Below are 22,119 nucleotides of genomic sequence, written 5' to 3' on the forward strand. Positions count from 1 at the left end.
CAGAAGAGTGAAATTAATACTTTAAAAGTTGGGAAAGGTTCTCATACCTTCTTCCTTCAGGATTGACTTACCATTCTTTAAAATGTCTTATGAAAAAAAAGAAAAATATTAAAAAACTTTTGCAGCTGTAATATCACAAAGATATTGTGATATTGTCTGTAACTTCTCTAGAAAATATAGTACCCAAGTGGAACTCCTTCTGAATATGTCGCATGCATGGGATGGCCCAGTCACTATTTGGGAGAGCAGGAAGAGCTGGTCTCAGGGGGAGCAGGAATTCTGTAATTGGAGGAGACAGTGTTTGCCTGAAGTAGAGTATTAGAAAGGGACTCTTACAGATCTGCTTGAGTCAAACACAAAACCTACCAGCAATTTTCTCTCTACACAAATGCAAACAAGCAGACCTGAGCCAAAGTTTGGAAATACGATTAAGGATTATTTACAAATGTTGCAATTAGCACGAATATTGTAATGGTAAGCATCTGGGTGAAGTTCCCTTTAAAACAAGTATCCAAGCAGAATGAAATATGCCTAGCTGTCTCTGCAGTGGCCATCGTGGGAATCTAGACCTTTGAATGAACACTTTACTTTCATAGTTAATTTAAGTGACATGTCTGCTATGTCCACCATCCAAGCTTTCCTGTAAAACAGCACCAAAATGATCAGGGCCTTGCCTGGTCACATTCTCTTTGGTATTTCTATCATTGCAGCCAACAAGAGAAGATATACTGAAAGAGTTTCAGTGTCTGTGCAGCTGAAACTGGACCTTCTCATTGAAAGCTCCTATCGTAGTACAGATACTGTTACCTCATATGAGCTTGTCATTGGAGGTGGTGTTTTGCCTTAGCCTTGGGTACACCTGTATCACTTCAATTCATTTTCAGTCTGAGGACATATTCATAAAGTTGATCTTAAGATATTGCTGCAATAAAAATCCCACTGTACAAATCAACCTTTCCTGCAGAAAAGACTTTTCCGCTGAAGGAAAGTGGAAAGTAATATTATTATGCTCTCTCAGTTGAATGTCCACGTGTCTTGTTTCTGGCTGCAGCCTGGAAGGTATTAAATGAAAAGCAGACATCTGAATAGATCAGTGCTTCAACTTCACAGCCAAAGAAAGTAACTAAGTCCTTTAGGAAAGCTGCCCTGCCACCTCTGCTGTGCTGGGTCTGGCTGAGATGGAGTTCATTTCCCCATAGCAGCCCTCACAATACTGTGCTTTGCATTGGTAGCTAAAAGGCTGTGTTGATAACAAACGGGTGTTTTGGCTGCTGCTGAGCGGGGCAGCACAGCGTCAGTGCTGTAACATTCCCTTCTCAGTCGAGGGCAAGATCCTGGGAGGGGACCCAAGTAGGCCAGCTGACTCTAATTGACCAAAGGGATATTCCATACCATATGATGTCAGCTCAGATATAAAAGCTAAGGAAAGGAACAGGAAAGGGAGCATTCATTGTCTCCAAGGGCTGCCTGCTGAGGAACCATCACATATGCTGAAGTCCTGCTTCTTGGGGTGGCCAACCATTGCTGCTCATGGAAGCAGAGAATAAACCCTGCTATCTTTTGCTTTGCTTTTATGTGAGCAAGCTTCCACTTTGCTTTTGCTTTAAATAAACTGCCTTATCCCAACCCATGAGTTGTTTTCCACCTTACTCTCTCCCCTGTCCAACTGAGAAGGGGAGTGATAGAGCAGCTGGGTGGGCACCTGACACCCAGCCACGGTCAACCCACCACATCTGCTTATGGAGCTGTAGCACTGCTTGGAGTGAGAACATATCTAATAGATTTGCAGTCTAAACAATGAAGTTTTGATATCAAAGGAGTAATCAGAACTTGTTCTCTCCAAGGCACCTCAAAAAGTCCTGTGTTTCAACACAGTGGATATGTCTCTTATATTATACTCCTGTGAATCACTCTTTGAATGTCTTGAAACAAAACACAACAAAACACATTCAGATGGAAAATATTTTTTATTGATCAACTTCTTGTTCCAGACCCTCATTCCCCACCCATATTCCTGATGTTACATGATCAATTCCACATGATTTCAGGATATGCTATTAATCATTTTTAGTTGACTTTATTCCCTTGTTACACAACAGGAAGTAAGGATGTTTGACAGGACTATTCAGTGAAATAAAGGCCAAATGTTAGATAATCAGTGTTTAATATTATTCTGAACAATTGAATATAAATACTCATATAATGAGAGAAAAATATTCCAGTTCTTTCCATTTGACTGTTTCCTCCTAGGCTAGATTTCCACAAGACAATTTTAAATAACTATCAAACCAAAGACATGTACCATCTCAGACAAATAGGAAAGTTATTTCCAAGTCAAACACAAATACAGGCACAGAAAACAGTTCTTACATATATTTAGGGAATATAGTCTGTCACGGTGAAATCATCAAAATGGCATCAGAAAACAAAGGCAGTTACAAAGAACAATAATGTAACAAAGCTGAGAAAACTTCCTCCATTCTTCATTTCTCAAAAACTTTTGCATATGGTTAAAAAATGAAGGTAACAAATAAGAAAATCTGGAATACTTGTTCTGTAGGTACACAAAGTACTATGAAAGTACTTATTTATAGCATATTTTATATAACATACTACTTTAGGTGGGAAATGTAAACTTGATTCTCTAAGTGATCTAAGACATTCTTTGTTTTGTAATACTGGGGAATAGGGAATCATAATCTAACTTCTGGTCATCTTAGGATAGGCTCAACTTGTTAAATTCTTCACTCATGAGAATAATCTCACAGTAACTAGCAGAAACTGCTAACATGAGAGATGACCGGAAATCTTAGACAAGATTTGCAAGTTGCACCAAAATACAACTTGATGTTGAGAAGATACTGAGGACCTTGAAAACCTGTTGTTAAATTCAATGCAAGGACTGCACACTCTTCATTCTAGGGGAAAAACAGAAAAGGAAAGAAGATTGTTCAGGGTTTTTTTTTCTCCGAAGTGTGAAAAAGTTCATTGCATTCATATTTAGTTGGATTAAATAGCAAATCTAACCATTTGTCTACAGCTTGTGGACTTGACTGTCACATTTCAAACAGTGCTCAGATGAACAAATGAAGAAAACCAAGCTACTTTATTCTGAATGGTATCTTCTGACAAGGGAAAAGCTAAAGACTGCCTCAAAACAAAGACAGTAGCCCCTCCTCAACCACATGATTTGCATATATTTTGCAAGGCTGCATCTTTTCCCCATCTTTGTACAAGGGTTTTTCAGAGCATCTCTACTCTCTCTGGGTTTCTAGGTTGCTCCCACTCTTCTAGGTTGGCTCTAAAAGGGTATGCATGGGCTGCATTAATTACTGATTTGTCTATAGCCTAGGATAGGTGTTTTGCAAAGGGTTGTGGGAATGACAAGAGGCACTGGAACAGCTGAGCAGATATGTCTAATGAGAGAGAGCATGGAGGGAACTGATCTGCCTGAAAACATCAGTGAGAAAGCAGGGGGCAGGTGCTAATAATGTGCATGTTGTGCTCAGCAAATCTGAGCTTGTTCCAGGACTCCTGAAGGTTGTCTTGTTAGTTTACAAACTTGTCATTTCCACTGGTTATTTGTCTTCCTTTGTCCTCTCTTTCACAGCAAGGCAGCTACCTTTGATGCCAAACTACACTGCAACTAGAGAGAGAAAGAGGAGAGAGCACAGTAGCAAGGAATGTCTTCAGTGGGGACAAGGGAAAGGGAGAGATAAGAACCTGATATTCTTTCTAGCAAGTAAAAAATTCACTGAGACATTGCTTCTGTTCCTATAGAGGGGCCAATGATATTATTTCAAGATTAACAACGCTATCAACTCTCACAGATGTTTTAAGCTATACATTGGATGGATACCTGTGTGTCATGGCCTTTGCTGGATTTCCATCACCATACGACTGATTGTGAAAACCTGAAGGAACAAGTTCATTTGTAGGTTGCCATTTTGTTTTCATTATGGTTCATATATTTATTCTTACAGGAACTGATCTGGGTTATTGTTTCATTCAGAATAGATAAGGGTTGTGAGTTGGTTTTTTTTTAATAGGTGAAATACTGTCTCAAAATGCTTAGCTTTATTAAACTGAGTCCAGAAAAGTGGTCAAAGGAAGCATAAAATTTAAAAGGACACAAAGTTTTGCCTCTACATTGTTATTAAATGCAAAACAAACAAAAAAACCTCATTATTTTCCCATTTTCATCCATTGTAGAGGAAATAAGAGTAAGGCATTCTAATTCCCAAAGCACAGCTAATTATATAAAAATGCAATCCATTGCAGAATAATGCATTCTACATGCCAGAAAGCACTACTTGAAGCTGGGAAGAGAGCACCCTTCATGATGGTTAGCTACACTGATTTTTTTTAATAATAGATACTATTATCACTGCAATCTTTGTTTTCAATAACAAAATACATTTTAATAACATCATGGCTCTTTTGGACACAGTGACACTGCTTGGTATCTTTAACAGTAGTACTTAACAATTCACATTTCCACTTTACAGAGATGTACACAGTAAATATTTTCACTATTTCACTATGGCATGATAAAATTATTTGTTATTTGCCTTGACATTTTGCATAACCCATATTGTCACAGATTATGAACAGGTCTTAATTTTAATATTCTCTTCACCTTTATGTGAATAGTTTTTCTTAACATTTTAGATCCAACTGCAATAGCATCTCAGTGATGTCTTTAAGAAACTTTCATCTCCCGATTTTAGCAGGCTAGTGGTTAAGAAATAACTTTACTACAGAAAGTAAGCATTTTAAGAATACAAAAGTCCTTACTAATAATGCTATTACTGTTACATTAAAAATCTTACATCTGAAAAGCAGCTGATGGCTTCTGAGAAATCTCTAAGAATGTAGTAATTACAGCAGTGAGACAGACTGACCAAGTACAGTGTCCCACCTCTGACACTGACTTGTATCATCTGCCTTAGAGGGAAGTTTTGGGAACCCTGGTCAGCTGGTAGAGACAGATTTATCCACTGACTAATGTGAAACACGTTCTCCCAAAACCAAATTATGGCAGAATCCATGAACTAAGAGGTTTATGTGCAACAAACCTAGTGATCACGTATTACACATTATATATTACACATTACACATATTCTTGGTAAGTGCACAGTTTCTTTTATACTTTTTCTGAATCTTCACAAACTGTTCATCAGGGAAAAAAAACTTGTGATAAAAAGTTCAACATTTAAATCAAACACTGCGTCTAAAAAATTCTTTAGTCAGTTTTCAGTGTTCCACTATTTTCATTTACTATACAGACCCAGTCTCTCCTACTATGAGACTACTCCAGACTGCCATCTCTGGAGCCTTTTTACATGCCTTTGTCATACTGTTTGCAATTTGTTAAATGGAAAATATGAATAATGAAAATCAGTCCAGACTACATGAACCACAACACTAATTATTTAATTGATTCACCCTAAGTAGGCTGGTTATGAGTTTTTCAGTGGAGAAGAAACTTGAACTAGCATTATACAAATGTTTGCACAGGGAACTACATTTAGACTACAAATTTAAGCCCTGTCCTTTTTAGTATCAGGCTTCCAAATCTGAAGCTGTAGTTAACTGACAGTTGCTTTTAGACAACAGAGAAAATCTGTCATAGGAATTACTGTGTTTACAATGAACTGGGAGGGAGGTTGGTTGTTTGTGTGGGTTTAGGAAGAGGTGTTTTTGGCAATGCTCAGACTGAGCCTTCTCTCTGCTTAACTCCTTTCAGACTTTTTAGTTCTAAACTAGTCAATCCACTTCTGTGCTCCTCACTGTGAACCCCACAGCCTTAGTTTGCTCTGAACTCACTAGCTTCTAAAATGCCTTACTTTCAGGGCTTGGAGACTTCAGAGTATTCTGACTCCATAGGTGTATCCGAGTGTACCTCAAATCATAATAATATATTCAGGATATTTCTGTGAGAAGGCAGTTGCTACTGTCCCATTTGCAGAGGTGGGGAACTCACAAGTAGGGCTGTGCTGCAATCCCTGCAATGACAGCACTGTGTGCCTACTTGCCAAGGAGGGTTTTTAAATAGTTACCTCATGTACTGACAGCAAGGTAAATATAGGTGTGGCATGGGGAACTTGGCATAGGATGGAAAATTCTCCCAGGAAGCAGAGACAGCAACCAGCCACACAAGTTGCCCTTGCAGTAGCTAATTAAAAGCTAGTTGAGGTGTGTGAGTCCATTGTCTGTAAAGGAAGCTGAGCATATCTAGCTCTCAGGCAGACATCTGCATTTAGTTAAGTGAATCCTACCTCAGTTTCCCAGTGAAAACACACTTCACTTGAGATATTCTCTTCTACAGAATCAAGAACTAATGCTTCTTTTGTTATCATGCATACTTACCACAGTAGGTATCACAGATTTGCAGTGGCACTGAATAATCTACATCTGTTCTCCAGCCCTTTTAAAAGAAAGAATTGAGGCTTATTCCCCTTTCAGCAGAACTGTTACTAAGCAAAATGCTGACAAAATGAGATTACTTTATTAGTTTACTCAAGTGACTGCATTTTCAATCTGGTTTTAAATAAACATGTATGGAGATTGCTGGTCTAGTGTACATTAAGTGAGGTGCAATCACTTTTACATCTGTATATGAAAGAACTAATCATATTTTGGGGGGTGGGGAACTGTATGCTGACAGATGTCTTATTTACAAAATAAATAATTTACGCAGGAAAATATCAGTCTTACTACCAAATATGATTTCTTACTAGGGAAAGAAGAACAACATCTCTCATTACTCAGAAGGCTCTTGCCAGTCTCACTTTCATCTTGACTCTTTCTTCTTAGCAGCAGAAAGTGAAGCTGACAAGGGCCTTCCAGGGCAGCTGCTGGAGCCTCGCAGCTCCAGCTGTCAGTCTCTTTTCTCCTGGTGTCTACTGAGAACCATAACTCCAGAGAGGAATAAACCTATCAGCTTCGTGCTCGTCTTCTATTCATGTTGTCTGACTAAAGTTCAGCTATATAAATGGTGTGCAAAAATGTCAGAAATAATTTGCTCAGCTCTGCTTTCAGGAGTGCCAGTTCTAGCACACTGTGCACTTGCTGTGCTGTTTGCTATATGCCTCACCTTTTCTAGTTAATGTCAACTTTTGAAAAATTCATCTATGGTTTACTTGGATCTTTTGATAGCTTGGAATTTTTTATTACAAAGAAACATATAAAGACAGAATTAGCAACATCCTGATAATATCCCTTTATCTGCCACTGACAAAGGAGCAAGATCATGGAGAGCAGCTTCTCTGTTAATTAATGTCATCTCAGTGAGAGGTGGTGGCAGCACATCAAGCTATAAATAATGCTCTTTGCCAACTCCATTTGCACAGTAATCAGATTTGGCTGGGAGGAGAAAGCAGAGAGAATACCTGCTGGTTTTCTTTTTTTTTCTTTTTAAAATTTGTTTATTTGTTTATTTTGTGCAGAGTACCTGGCAAAATCAAAACACTTACCTGAATACAAATTGTTGTCCCACACATTTCCTGTGGCATAGTGATTGATACAGAATCTCCCTAATGAAGAAAAAAAGAAACTGAAAAATACTATTTCCCATACCATGAAAACAAATTGTGTCTCTCCAGGTCTTTGCTTTGTTTGCCAATAATGCTACATGTTCTACTATGACAAAAAAAGTTAATGAAATGTTATTTATTTTCAGAGATAGCCTCAGATCTCAGTGACCATAAGCAGCTAGTCTAGTTTTGCCAAGCACAGTGTGGGAGCACAGGGAGAGGGCTAGCGTTCCTACATTTCATGGACCATCATAAGGTGGACACCCTCCCTGCTGTGGTTTCTCACACCATGTTCACTTCACACCATGTTCACTTCTTTTCCCTGGTGTACATGAGTTAAAGGAATTACCCTTTCTTTATAGTTCTTCTGTACTTCCCATCCCATTGTATGCAGAGAACAAGTTGAGCCTTAGGGTAAAATTGTCCTAAATTAACTGGTCTGACACTTCACATTTGATTGATTAAGGTTTGTCCTCAAAATAATGTTAGCTACTTCACCAATAGTTATGAATCCAACATGACTCTCTTCAGTGTGGCAAACTCCTAAAATAACTGGGGGGAAATTAGATGAGTATATTCTTTTTCGAGCATGACTGAACAAGGATTACTAGGTAGAGAATGAACATTGGTTTCTAGGAACACAGAGATAGGTCTTGATGAAAACTTTGTGTCTACTCCTCATGATGTTGAGACAGGAACTGTATGCAATTTATGTGGGGTCCCATTCTGTCACAGTAACAGAGGATGTAACAGCTTTTTACCAGAGGGAAGAAAACAGTATTTTTAAATCACAGAATCAAATAATAGGCCGAGTTGGAAGGGACATCAGTGCCCTCCATGAAACACAGAATTCAATACCTAACTAATTTATTGGTGCTCCACCATTACCCCCTCGCTTAGCAATTCACATAGGAGAGTATAAACTCCACAGATTTAATGCAAAATAAGATGGTTGAAGGGAAGTGCTGACATATGTTCCCTCAATAAAGTGTTGACAACTCTTCTACTGTACAGATCACCATCTCTACCAGTAATACATCATTTCCCAAGATACGTTTTCCCTTTAGGACAGACCCTTGATGCCTTCTCACAGATGTGGTCTCTGGTCTGTGTTGATTAGGATACCTGATTTTTCCCAGGCCTTTCCCTGTGATTATTCAGTTCTGGGATCTCCTAGAGGAGCAAGTTATCATCTTCCACTTTACCATGTCCTAAGCTAGAACAGCAAAGCTAAGTTGGAAAACTGCTTTTAATAGCTGTTCTGTTACATTCAGCACCAGAGGTGCAATAAAGACCTAAACTGATTCATTAGAAAATAAATTCACCATTCAGTGTCCAGCCCTTCAAGTCTAAGAAGTTTTTATTCACAACTGCCTGGTTCTCAGCTAACCCATGGTATGTACATGCTGCTCACTAAAAGCATCAGTGGCACTTGAAAAAAGGCACAGTTGCAGTGTTTCCCTGTATATAGTGGCAAAGAAATGCAGATGGAATACATCTTAAAGAGAGGACAGGTGTAGGAGCTATGGCATGCTTGTGTCTTCTAAAGCACATCCCTCTATAGCCCAGTGAAGTCAATGGGCACAGTCAGGAGGAAAAATTGATATTACAACATCTGGATTTCTCAAATTTCTCAAAATCCATCATATGACATCTCATATACCAGGACAGGGGAGCAGACAGCAGAACACATTTAAGGGGGGAAATAAGGCTACTGAGGAGTTGGCTGCTGAACCAGCAGGATGTCTTTCAGCATGGTGGTCCTAGTAGCTACTAGGATCTATCCTGCTAATATTCTCCTATTTGAAAAATAATACTATAGCTGCCCTTCTGTTCTTTGACCTCACTTTCCAGATGTGTCTCTCAGTAGATCACAGGTCAGGCCAACAAGGTAACTGGCAGGCAGGGTTGAAGGGCAAGGGCAAGCCACAGTGCTGCACTGAAACTGTGAGATATAGGTTTAGTTGCAAGAGAGGAATGAGGCTCTCATTTCATGACTAGCTGCTGCCTGAATAAGAAATCTCACCCTCCCATAATCTCTTCCTGCTCTGTCCCCGCTGTTGGAAGCAGTGTAGTCACACAGTCAGTTGGCTCAAAAAAATAATTTGGCTGAAAACTTACCTTTTTTGTGTGTTGAATTTGTTTTGGCAGCTGTAAGATTTAGAGTGGCTTAAGTTCATTATGGATTGATGCCTCAAGTCTTGCATTTCATGATGTGGGATTTGCCAGGTCAGCTGTATCAGTGACCCATATACGAAATAGTAAACAGTAACATTTTCTATATGCATAATACAAATACCACACTACAAAAATGACATTAAAAGAATATTAAAGTTCCACTCAACTTTAATGTTCTTTGATGTGACTCATTTAACTTCAGGATCTTTATTTCTTGTTTCAGTGTGAGATGAGAATTAGAACTACATGCTTCTAAAATGTTCCAGTAATTGTTCCAATATGTACATGCATGGGTTTATTAATGCATTCAAGTTACAGAATGATAAATGGAATAATGAATTAATGCAGTTAGATATGTTTAGAAGTCTTACAGTGTTTAAGAAATAATATATACAAACCACAGAGATTGAATGGTGCATCCCAAGAGATTCACATGAAGCCATCTGCGTCCTTTTACACACAAGCACTGAGAACTGTGCTTTGGTTTGGGATGTGAAGAAAACTTGTATTTCCTCTGCAACTGCAGCAGTTCTCATTTTCCAAGCTGATATTAGGGGGAAAGACTTGCTTTTAGATATGCAAGGACCATGTATTATATTATAAATTTTTACATCTATAATAAAAGCCTTTTGTATAAGTTAAGTGCTATCAAATGATATGCGGGTAATTATTTTGATTCCCACAAGTTACTTTTTATTCTGATAAACACTGGGTCTACTGGGGATGCTTAGAAGTAACAAGCTGTCAAATCTCTTTGACTTAATTTACAACTTACAGTGTTATGAACACATCTTAACAGAGAAGGCTCACATCTAGTGACTGATTAAAACATTTTCCACAATATAATATTATGTAATTTTAAAAATATATATTTACCTGGAAATTCTCCATGAGCAAATGGACATTTAATCCAAGATCCTCGTTTGGTTGTAAACTGAAATCAGAGAAATCTGTTAGGAAAACCAAATTTTCCATTTCAATCTGTGGCAAAATATTCAATTAGTGATGATCAGGGCATTCCAGAAAGTTGCAGAAGATTAATTCACAACTTTCCTGCCCTATGATATCTTCTAACACTTGACTTAAATTAGGTCCCCTAATTCTTCAGGCATTGATAGACATGTTAATTTACAGAAACTTCTGGTTCCACCAACTTAAAAGTAATCTAAAGAAAAAAATAATATGCCTGTATTAACCTTATGGGTAATTTTTTTCCCAACTAGAATAGTAAAAGATACTCCAGTAAATGTACTGATAATTTTGTATTGATAATTTTATTTTCAAATATTTAATACGGAAACCTTTATACATTAATTTGAATGCATTCATCAGAGTTTGCATTGACCAAGAACATTTTTTTCCTGCTTTTCTTAAGCAGAAAAAACAGAGGGCACAATCTGACCTGTGTCCTATCTATCCTTGCTGCTGCACTTCCAAACAATCACCTTTTAATCTAATTTTTCACATTTCCTTCATTCTTAGTTGACATACATCAGAGCTATGAAACAAAATATTAATCCTAAAGGACATCAACAGCTTTTTTTTTTTTTTTTTTTTCTCCAGAGCTGACAGAAAGAAGGCAGTTAGCATATGTTTTACGAAGAAATCCCTTTACCTTCATGCAAAGCCTTGGGTGAGTGTCCACACGAGAATATTTAACCTGCTTGAAAACAGAGCACGCAGCATTAGCTAGTTTCATTTACTAGTTTCACAAAACCAATTATTGAAAATTTTCATGGTTTGATTACTCAGAAAGGAACTGTTTTTTTTTTACTTTACAAACATCCCAGGGAATTAATCACATAAAATAGTCAGAAACAACCATTACTATGGATTACTGAATCATTTCCTTTTTATCTGTAACATGTACTGGTTTTTACAGTCATCGTGACCCATTAAAGCTCAATTAATTGATTCCATGGGGGCTCCGGTGAAAAATTCTTATTACACAGTCATCTTGTTTCAGTCCCTTATTGTCACTCATCAACAACTCAGCAGAACGTTTAAACATACACCCCAAAATGTTCCACCATCAGTTCAGAAATCTCTCAATTCTCTATATCCCTATTCTGGAACAGTTAAATGAATTTTAGACATCCACTTAAGCCATCTACAAAATGTTGCTTTCTTGATTAACAACTGTTTACCTGCCAAGGGCTTCACCATAAAAAGCCTTATCTCATAGAAACAATTACTACACATATAAGTGATTCTCCTTAAATAAACACTGTTGCTTAAGTGACTGAGCACAACACACAGCATGGTGGCCAAATGCTTCTTTCATGTAACTTTTTTTGAGAATGTAATATATGTCCTCAGGCACTTCTACAACAGGGTCACAGAAGACAGTTCTGTAGGAGTCCTCTCAGACCTGAAGACAGCATTGCCATCAAGAAAGAAAGGCCCAACCTAATTAGAGAGAGGAGTGATGTAACTTTGGGGCCTAAGTCAGTATATGTGCACAGTATTAGAGTGCGTGGCCATGTGGGCATTGACTGGGGGAGCTGGCCCTATCTGAGGAATCTGCAGTAGTCTCCAGGACAGTACAGAGATTGTTTCAGTACAATAAATGGACCGAATTCAATATAAAACTTTTTATAATTAATTAGAAAAAAAAGGGGAATTCATTCTGTATGCGAATGTCGATGATCCTTGGGGGTCCCTCGCAACTCAGGATAATCTGCTAATATATGATTAATGTTAATATTCAGCCATTAAATGCAACAAGTAAATACAGAAAAACACTCTGTAATAAACTAATCTTGGATTCTGTTCTGGGTAACAGATATAACCATTACCAGCCAAACCTCTTTTTTTTTTTCTTTTTTTCTTTTTCTGTCCTGCAAGCAATGAGCTGTGCTTACTGTCAGCAGATGACTAATCCCACAGGGATCGCTCACATTTGTAATATTCAATTAATTTGTTTTTTCAAGATCAAAGCTTTGTTGAAACTCACAAAATTATGAATCTGAACAATCAGTGAACATTTGGTCAGGAGTTCCTAATCAAAAAAGCCCCACACCCCTTCCCAGTTATGTCCTCATAGTAATAATAATCCAAAAGTTTCAAAAATTAAGAACTTGTATTTGATTTTATTTGCATTTTCAGTTGTTACTTCAAGTTTGCTGCCTTGTCTCCACAGTCAGGAAAGCTTGAAAGCTACTTTTCAAGATGAAAGACAGGTTCCTAATGAACATCATAAACCTAGAGCATTCAGCATCATGAGACGTCAGACTGAAGTATTAAGCCATTCAAGACACGTGGATTTGAAAACCCTTTTCAGCTTGAGAGTAGTAGTGCTGGAAGAGCTAAGGGACACAATATTTCAGCACCCACAATTTCCAGACATTGGACCAGGGCTGAGGAAGGCACTTCAGAGAGATCTTAGGTACAAAATATTTGTGCCCTACCAAAGTACTGTTACATGTCCAGAAAGATTTAGAAGAGATTTTGCTTCATCTCATTTACATTTTAGGTGTCTAAATATTAAATATTCAAATCTAGTCTAATCACAATAGACTTTGTGATAGTAAAAACAAAGGGGTATCTTCAGAGACAAATCTCTCCATCCTATTATACCTATCTACAGATGAGAAGAGTTGTTCTCTCAATGTGTCTGTCTCCCCTAAATGGAATCATATCTAATCATCAATAGCGTAGACTTGAACAACTATCTTTTAGACTTCAAAGTCAGTATAGATGAATTATATCTCTACAATAAATGAAAAGCAGATCCTATTTACCCCAAATAATTTAGCAAACATTACGAGCTGCCCAGTCATATCCACTTTTATTTCTTAATAGTGAGTCAGCGACCGTTTTGAACAAATCGTGTGATTAGCGTACAAGAACAGACTGTGACTATGAATAGTTTTAAGTTTCGGAGAAGAGAGGAATTTGCAACTGTTTTTACAAAGTCTATCTCTTCACATTATGCCTTTGGTGATGGCATTCAGTCTCACAGTTTGAATTAATCTGCATAGCTCTTACTTTCTCGGTAGAATTTTTGGAAGAGTTTTCTATATCTTCACAGTCGTGGTTCGACTTCGTGAATCTGCATAGATTAACCGTGACAAGCACAGGACAGGCTGGCTCCCAAGCTAGGGTTTGTGTCGATGGGTTATAAACAATATTATCCCATAGCGTCTTTGTATCTGTGCACAAAGAGGGGAACGTTATTCAAGATGTATAGACATGAATCAAAACTGTAAATCTGGTACCTCTACATGTGCTTTAAACCAAAAGGTTGGACTTAACACAGTAAAACACTTTTACTTACAGTGGCTTTTCTTTCTTCTGGCCAGTTTGTGAGTGACTTAGAAAATGTGGAAAATTACTAGAAAGTTACTTGGTGTTTACATTGGCATAAACTTGGTGAACTATTTGGTCCAAAAGTACGTCATTTAGTCTAACCACAGTAAAATAAACCAATATGATGATTTCCTTGAAGTTTTGTAATATATGATTTTTCACTTTAGATTGATTTTAAACTGTGGCATACTACTGGAGCTGCTGAAAATTACTTCTATAAAGACTAATCACAGAGTACTTGCCATTTTCAAAGGGGCAAAGTTGTATCCTCCTTGCATCTGGAACTGCCAGCCAACCCTAAAATCCAAAAAGTGGCCACTAGTTAGAGATTCTCAGACACATTTTTAACATTTGAGGCAGAATATCACAGAAAACCTTTCCATCAAAGATAAGGATGCTATGTTTGTTAGAAAGCTGTGGAAGTAGTTTTTTAAAGAAATTTTGCAGTAAATTTTTATTTTATTGTTCATTATTTAACTAACGTGATCCCTTCTAACACTATATTCCTACTATTTCTCTTCCTGTATTTAGCCTACTTTCATTTAGAAAGTCTTCCAATTTGATTTTCATGAAGTTTCTTACAGTTTCATTACTTTCTAGGGGTATCAAAAGACATTCAATAATCATAATATTATATCTCCTGGCCTTTGTAATGGTAAAGGATATACCCTTAAAATCTGAGGAGTAACACTTTACCTAATCTGCAGGTATATGTGCATGGCTAATACTATACCCTAATTGTTTAGATTCATGTGCAAATGTTTCTGTTACTTACAGTTCCCATCTGTTTGCTCAGCAATCCTATTGTGAAATTCTCTGTATATACACTGAGAGGAATAATATCTTTCTAGTGATCTCATGTCTTCAGAGCGGAATGAAAAAAATACCTAATCTTGGAAGAGACTGTGGTTCAGCTCATATATTGAGGTATGTGACTTTAGGTTCCTACAATGTTCATATCTGAGTGTGACTAAAGTTCACAAATTACTATTACAGTAAATATAAAAATCTAGCCAATGCAGCCAGTGGAATCTACAGTGCAGTTTAGCACATCCCAAAAGAGTCACTTACATTTGGTCAGTTAAACACCTGACTGCACTAACTAGATCTCCACTGACTTAAAGAATTTAGACACCTAATTCAAATGCTGATATCTGTATTCGGATGTCTACATTTAGATATCTTAATCTGCAAGGTAAATCAAGGTCATTTAAAACTTGTTTGTTAATTTTATTCCTTTGTATATAGGATATTCAAAAATCTCACTTCTCAGGTTATCAGAAAAAAAAACCTGTAACTGTCCTGAATATATTCACCTAATGAAGTTTATCTCCCTTCATCCTTGGAGCAACAATGGCTTTAGCTTAAAAACTCTTATTTTTCCTTGTTAAGTGACTCTTCTGGTCTGTATTTAGACAGCAAATATATTTTCTCTTTGCACATGTTTTACTAGGCTAATGGAAACATGTTCTCTGAATCTCCTTTGTAAGACAGTCTCTTCAGTCCCCAATCATTCCAGATTTTTTTATGTCCATTTGAATTAATCTCTCTTGAATATAGATACAAGAATTGCTTACAGTACTTCAAAGAAGACCTTGCCCATAGTTTCCTGGTAGCTCAGAATAATCAAATTCACTGACCTTTTTTCATATTTACATCATGGGAGTATGTCAGTTTAATCATCATGTGAGGAACTATTTCACCCGCATCTTTCTTCCTCCACTGTTATTTCTAAATGAGGACTCACATCTTACAGCTAGAATTCTTTTGATTAGAGCAGTTCATGAACTTGCACTTCACACTTCATTGTGCTTTGGTTATGTCACATATGAAGATCTCCAGTCTCCTGCAATTACCCTGACCCTGTAGTCCATTTTAACTCCACCTTCATTGTCCATTTTAACTCCACCTTCAAAGTGTATTACCAGCAAATCTCATTACACGTTCCCACCTTTTGTACCCATGTCATTGAGGAAAACATTTATATTGGAATGGCTCTAAGAAAACATTTATATTAAAATGGCTCTAATGATCCTTAAATAATCTCCCTACCAGCACAGCCACATTCAAGAGGAGTTGCTGAATTAGCCCTGCAGCCAGGTATTATCTACCAAACTTATCTTGTTCTCGCTCTCAGCTTCCTAAATTTATCTTTTAGTTTCTCATGCAATACTATATCAAATGATATGCTGATATTCAGTCAGATTAAATTTTCTATTTTTCATTACTTGCAAAAAATCAGTCAAAACAGTCTCACACAACACATTCCATAAATTAATGTATCCCATTTTTTTTCTGATCATCATGTTTTAATTTGCCTTTCCTAAAAAAAAAAAAATCACTTCTACATTTTCAAAATCATAAGAACAAATAAGCCTCAGTCAAAAACTTGCGTTGAAAGACTTTTCCTCCTTTCTTAGCACAAATCTCCAATAAAATTTCTTTAATCAAAAATATGTACCAAATTCCAGACTGTATTACCTCAATGCAAAGACAAGGGAGTAGCTGAGAATATTTCAGAGAAACTGATTTAAAAGATTCCTTTCCTTTTATCTGAAATGAAAAAGATGGTTCATGAATCCAGGACTGTAAATGACTTTTAAAAAAGTTAAATGATAGAGATGGAGAAGGTCATTTCCTATAACTATGACCTTCATGAGCATTGCCACTTACAAGTCCCCCTCCACCAGTTCAACAAACTGCTGTGAGCTTTAACTCACCACAGCAAATGCCCCTGCATCTTCACAGGTAAACCATTTGTGGCACAGGCGAACGTAATAATCTTGATCTCGGGGAAAGTTGGATACATTCACTGTTATATGTTTCCTTGCCCTGTCTACATTATAATCAAACTTTCCAGCTGAAAAATAAAATTCAAGCATGAAATTATCACATCTGTTTCTTCATTAATTTTTTATGTTTTTATTTATTTATAAAAGGTACAAAATGTATTTCATAACTTGAGGGAGTTGTAACTCCACATCTATAAATTCTTACCTAGGATGTTTGAAATTATTATTTTTATATCCTGAAATTCTTCAAGTTATTCTTATTTTATGATATACAATAATTTTCATTCAATATTATTTAGTTTTGAAATAGCACTCGCAATACTGACAGGCCAAGACACCTACCTATTTTACTTCAACTTTAGTACTTGAAATCTTACAAATACATGAAATATACACACTACTACTACTACAAAAGCTGATTAACCAGATTGTAACTTCATAACATATAGAATATATGTAACTGTGTTAGACAAATGCAGTATGTGGGGGGATATTTTAATATTTTTTTATATTCATGGGTATGTTGAAATCAGTATAGCAGTTTGGCAAATTAGTTTCAATCTATTTATAAGATCTTTCTATAGACAACACATAAAACCAGCAATCCAAAGTTTACAGAAAGGACACAAATCTATTTCCAAAAGTTTAAGTACTAAATAGGTTGCAAATATCTTTATCTGCTACCTAACATTTCCAGGTCAATACAGAGAAGATAATTTTCCAGGACATGACCTATCAACTACATGGTAATTATAAGTAGTAGTAGTTGGAAATACGTTTTTTCCCTGCTTATTTAGGTATGAAAAAATGTCATGGGGTAAGTCATCAGAAATATCTCACAGCTCTGAGTTGTATAGAAGATCAGCTCACCCAAACAAGCTGGAATATATTTTCCCACATCACTGTTTCTGCAATCTGCAAAATAGAAGCCAGAGTTTTCCTAAGTGCTGCTTAATTCATATAACTGTGTAAATAAACTGTCAAATTATCCAGCAGCTTCCTATCAGGAAACTTAGCTCTTATCCTGCTTTTAAAAGGCAGATTTACATCCACTTCTAGATAAACAACAAAAAAGAAAAGTACTCTTCCCACACACAGAGATTGTATCACAACATGCCTTAAGGAACTATTTCCCCAGGGTGGTTTTTCTACTGGAATGTTTAAGGCATGAGTCTAAGTTATAACACTGCACCTCTTCACCTAGTACCTTACGACTGTACATTTTTGCCATTCTGACTCCAGGCTTACAAAGCAACACCTGGGCTTTATAAAACCTTATTTTCCCTCCTCTTTATTCACAAAGTACATATATGCTTCGCTAGTGAACCAGGATTTATCAGGAAAATGAAAGGCTTTTTAAGCACAAGAAGGCTTTACTTCAATGACAGTGTGAAACTGTGTATAAGGGATTACATTTTACCAAGGGGAAAGGGCAAGAGCCCCCTCCCATATGCTCTGGAAATGGGAAGGCAGGACAAACCCAGGCACTGGATTAAACAAGGGGTCTCATGTCATTTTTTGCACTTACCTCCACTGACCACTCTGTATCTTGGTTGGACCATAGTGCTGAATACATTTTTGTATGCACACAGCATAATCTGTAGAAAATTTGTAGGCACTTTACCCTAAAATGATGGGGTACCCTATCATTTCCAGTAACATGTAAACAGGCAATAGAACAACTAGTTCATGAAAGTAAAAATCAATTTGTATCAGCTTTCCTATTAAGCTTTCCTTGACCTCTGAAACCACCCATGGCCTAACCATGCAGAGAAGCAGAGGTTGCATCTTAGGACAGAGAGCACACAGGGCCCAACCTGGGGGCAGAGAAGGAGCATGTGCTGATCACAGGGAGGCCAACTGAGACAAATGCATAGTGTTGTTCAGTTTTCCATGTACTTTTAGATATAAACTCAGGGTTTTATAGCAAGTTGAGACCTTTACTTGCACACAAAAAAAAATCACTGAAATGTAGACTAAGACTGGTCCTGGCATACGTGTTCTACCATCAGTTATGTCAGTGTATCCCACAACGTGATTTGGACTTGCTTTTGCCTTCATGTTTTTGGTTTGGTTTGTTTTTTTCTTTGATAAGATATTTCTTGAAAAACATCTGGTTTAAGATGTTTTCCTACCTTCAACGTAGTATTCCTGACTCAGCTTGACTTCACAGTAATTTGGTACTGTTTTCATGGTCACATAGATGTGTTGTGCTACATTGACTTCAATACAATTGAATTGTACCTGTACCTGTTTAAAACATTCATAAAATCAAGTTCATATCTGACTTCTAGATACATAAAAACCACCGGTCAAGAAGAGTTAAGCAAGTAATATTCTTTGTTCAGATTTATTCATATTTACAAGCAGCATTAAGCAGTCTCAGATATTGTAGAATTAAGAATGTAAAAGAAGCAAACACAGTTCAATAAAAGGATTTCAGAGTATCATCATTTCTAATCCAAGACATTGCTATCTTCTTCACTTTCAGAAATCCAAATATCTAAAATATATGAAATAATACTAAAATCATAGAAATACAGGTATTTAATGCCAACTGAACTTCAAAAGCAAAAAAATCTTTCATACTACCAAAAGGCCCAGTCTAGGCATTTTACAAACACAGACACTTGCAGAATGGGGAAAAAATGTCTGTTTAAATATTTAATGACAACTTCCACAAATTTATTCACTCCAGTAACAGTTTGTGAGACAGAAAATAATTTAGAAGACAAAAATTGAGGTCCAGTAATAGCAGGTCATTCCCTCACTGACAGCAGCAACTATTAAATTACATATAGATTTTCATGTTGGATATACTCTAAAATTAGGTTTTGCAGAGGCAGCTTCCTTTGCCTAAAGGTAAGTGGAAGAAGTACAAAAATGGTAAGGAATTTAACTATAGGTTATAAAAGGGCATTTTGTTATGGAGTTTCATTTGACAATGCTGAGGTACACAGTTCATTGCTTTTTTCCACAAAGTCAATAAGAGAAGAAAATAAGAGAGATACAAAAAAAACTTTTTTCCAAAGGCCTGTAAACATTTAAATTAAAAACAACCCCTCAAAAAAAAAGTAGTCTACCTTCTTTCCATTAAGCATCTTGCTTTTTTTCCTAGTGAATCTCACATTTGTGCACTGAGACTGCTGTGTGTCCAGTGAAAGAGAACATATTTCCAGCCCACGGATATTCTCTGAAATGAGTTAGGAACAGATTTCAAAATATAATTTAACCATCTCTAAGAAATTATATATACATATATATATATATATATATACACACACTCTAAATCATAAGCTTTCCTTTGAAGTGAAAGGCACATGTTTTTTATGTCTGTTAAAATAGGGACATTATAGATAACACACACATGAGAGTAGGAGCAAAGATTTGACACAGGCTGCTATAAATTAAAGCTTTAATCATGCAAATTTTAAAAATGAACTTATTAGCTCTGAGCGAAGCAACCAGGAAATATCCAAACAGTAACACAAGCATATGAATGGCAGGGTGTTACTAAAAATAGACTATGCGTAAATACTTTGTGTGCTTTCATTTTATTTTAGTGCAGAACTGTAACTTCAGATGTCTAAAGTGTTTCTCCTTCTGTTGGGGCAGTAACTCATATCTGAGTTACCAAAGCAGATCAAATTCTTGTGTGAATGTGCGTGCATGTCAGAGCAAGAAAGAAAAGGGCATCAGTATGCTTGGGGCACTAGTAGAGGACAAGTTATGTGTATTATACTGGAAGCTAAAATTCATTTGTCAGGGTTCAATAGGAAAGCTGATTCCTACCATCCAGACTCAGAGTTCCTTTAATGTTTAAATGAAGAGAGCATGGGCTTCCTTGGACACATTTCATCACTGTTGATATCTTCATGCTTTTCAGTACCATGGAAGATAAAGATGGAGGAGCATCACGGCAGAAGCTGTTAAAAATGCCACCTGCAAATGCAAACAGAGAAACTTTATTGCACACAGGATATGTGGATGAGACAAAGAACCACAGGTGGAGCTCCAGCTCTCCTGAAATCGGTAGGAGAGTCACCACTGATTTTGCAAAGCCAGTACTTTACCTAAGACTTTCACATGGCTAACTTAGCTAGTTGGCTTCACTAGCAATGCAGGGGGTTGGAAAGAACTACAGTACAGATGAGGTTTGATAATAAATTTCTGGATTTAGGGAAGTGTTAACCCAAAAGAGGCAGCAATCCCACCTGTAATCGCTAAGTTAAGGAGAACACACTTAGACTAATACTGTTTCTAAATAATCAGATCTGCTGGATCATGGCTAAACTAATAGTTTATTTAAACTTTTTTCAAAACCATTACCTGTATACTGCAAGCACTCTCATATCTTTTAGGATTTAATTTCAGGATTTTCTGATGGTCTCAATTGCTGTTAAAATATCACTTTTACACAAGAGGGCACCGTTGCATTCCTAGTCATGGAAGAATCCCTCACACCTACAGGATTTCCTTCTGCTTTAGGCCAAAACAGCAAGAGCAGAATTAATATTATCCAGGGCTTCTCTTCTTCAAGGCACAGAACACAATAATCAGTAGGCACAAAACACAGCTGCTATGTCTCACCTTATTTCCCTATGGAAATTTAGTAATTTTAAAGCCTTAAAACATCAGTTTGCAAAGGCAGCTTCTGCAGGTGAGTGTAAAAGAAAAAGGCCCCATCAGTTTGCCGTATTTCATCTCTTTCTACTTCTCTGGCTGCCCTGCACAGAAATCAGTTATTTATTTATGAATTTATGTTGATACTGTGGATTTAATCCTCAATGCATTCCTTGGGCTTCTCCATTCCACTATTTCTAGTCCCAAAAATTTCGAAGAAACTATCATAATAAATAGCCAGGGAATTAGGTTTTGTCCCTTGGCTTTGTGGTATGCAATGCAGCACACATCTTTTTAGCTGTAATTACATCACAGCAATTTTTTAAAATATTTCTTAACCTTCTCGTATCGGTACCTAGCATGAAATTTAAAAACCACCCAAGTAAAACAAAGTATTTTACTGCACATTCTTCTTCCCCTGGTGAGAGTCTGGAAGAACAAAAAAAACTGATTCATATTAGTCATACTGCTTAACAAGCTCCTAGAAGGAGTTCAACTAGTATGGCAAAGACAAAAGGATGAAACAGCAGTGCCACAATACTGTTCTTGCCATAAGATTCAGGATAACACTCTAAATGAAAATCATCAGGAAAGGGTGCATCCTTCAATGTCTAACCAAGAACTGTAGTCAAGGGTAGATAGATGCCCATTGACTCACAAGGAAGACACATCCAGAG

The 22,119-nt window shown here is 36.8% G+C and overlaps 1 protein-coding gene across 3 annotated transcripts in view; it reads right to left on the minus strand.

Annotated features, from left to right (window-relative positions):
• Positions 1 to 2,883: 2,883 nt before the first annotated feature.
• Positions 2,884 to 22,119, minus strand: part of IL17REL (interleukin 17 receptor E like) — a 45,271-nt gene continuing 26,035 nt past the window's right edge. For 2 of the 3 annotated variants that reach the window (XM_027894906.1, XM_027894905.1), the window contains exons 3-17: positions 20,612 to 20,761; positions 19,903 to 20,012; positions 18,955 to 19,069; positions 17,690 to 17,734; positions 16,748 to 16,887; positions 16,509 to 16,580; positions 14,270 to 14,324; positions 13,707 to 13,870; positions 11,332 to 11,379; positions 10,593 to 10,650; positions 10,115 to 10,260; positions 7,479 to 7,538; positions 6,373 to 6,430; positions 3,860 to 3,914; positions 2,884 to 2,918 (exon numbers count right to left, since the gene is read on the minus strand). In XM_027894906.1, the coding sequence (XP_027750707.1) occupies positions 2,891 to 2,918; positions 3,860 to 3,914; positions 6,373 to 6,430; positions 7,479 to 7,538; positions 10,115 to 10,260; positions 10,593 to 10,650; positions 11,332 to 11,379; positions 13,707 to 13,870; positions 14,270 to 14,324; positions 16,509 to 16,580; positions 16,748 to 16,887; positions 17,690 to 17,734; positions 18,955 to 19,069; positions 19,903 to 20,012; positions 20,612 to 20,711 (1,254 nt within the window). In that variant the 5' untranslated portion in view covers positions 20,712 to 20,761 and the 3' untranslated portion in view covers positions 2,884 to 2,890. The remainder of the gene's footprint in view (positions 2,919 to 3,859; positions 3,915 to 6,372; positions 6,431 to 7,478; positions 7,539 to 10,114; positions 10,261 to 10,592; positions 10,651 to 11,331; positions 11,380 to 13,706; positions 13,871 to 14,269; positions 14,325 to 16,508; positions 16,581 to 16,747; positions 16,888 to 17,689; positions 17,735 to 18,954; positions 19,070 to 19,902; positions 20,013 to 20,611; positions 20,762 to 22,119) is intronic. The other variant, XM_027894907.1, reaches the window with a different exon arrangement.

Source organism: Empidonax traillii, unplaced genomic scaffold, assembly GCF_003031625.1.
Source record: "Empidonax traillii isolate 1590-97213 ecotype Southwest subspecies unplaced genomic scaffold, ASM303162v1 scaffold447:size986111, whole genome shotgun sequence".
In the NCBI taxonomy this organism is placed as follows: domain Eukaryota; kingdom Metazoa; phylum Chordata; class Aves; order Passeriformes; family Tyrannidae; genus Empidonax; species Empidonax traillii.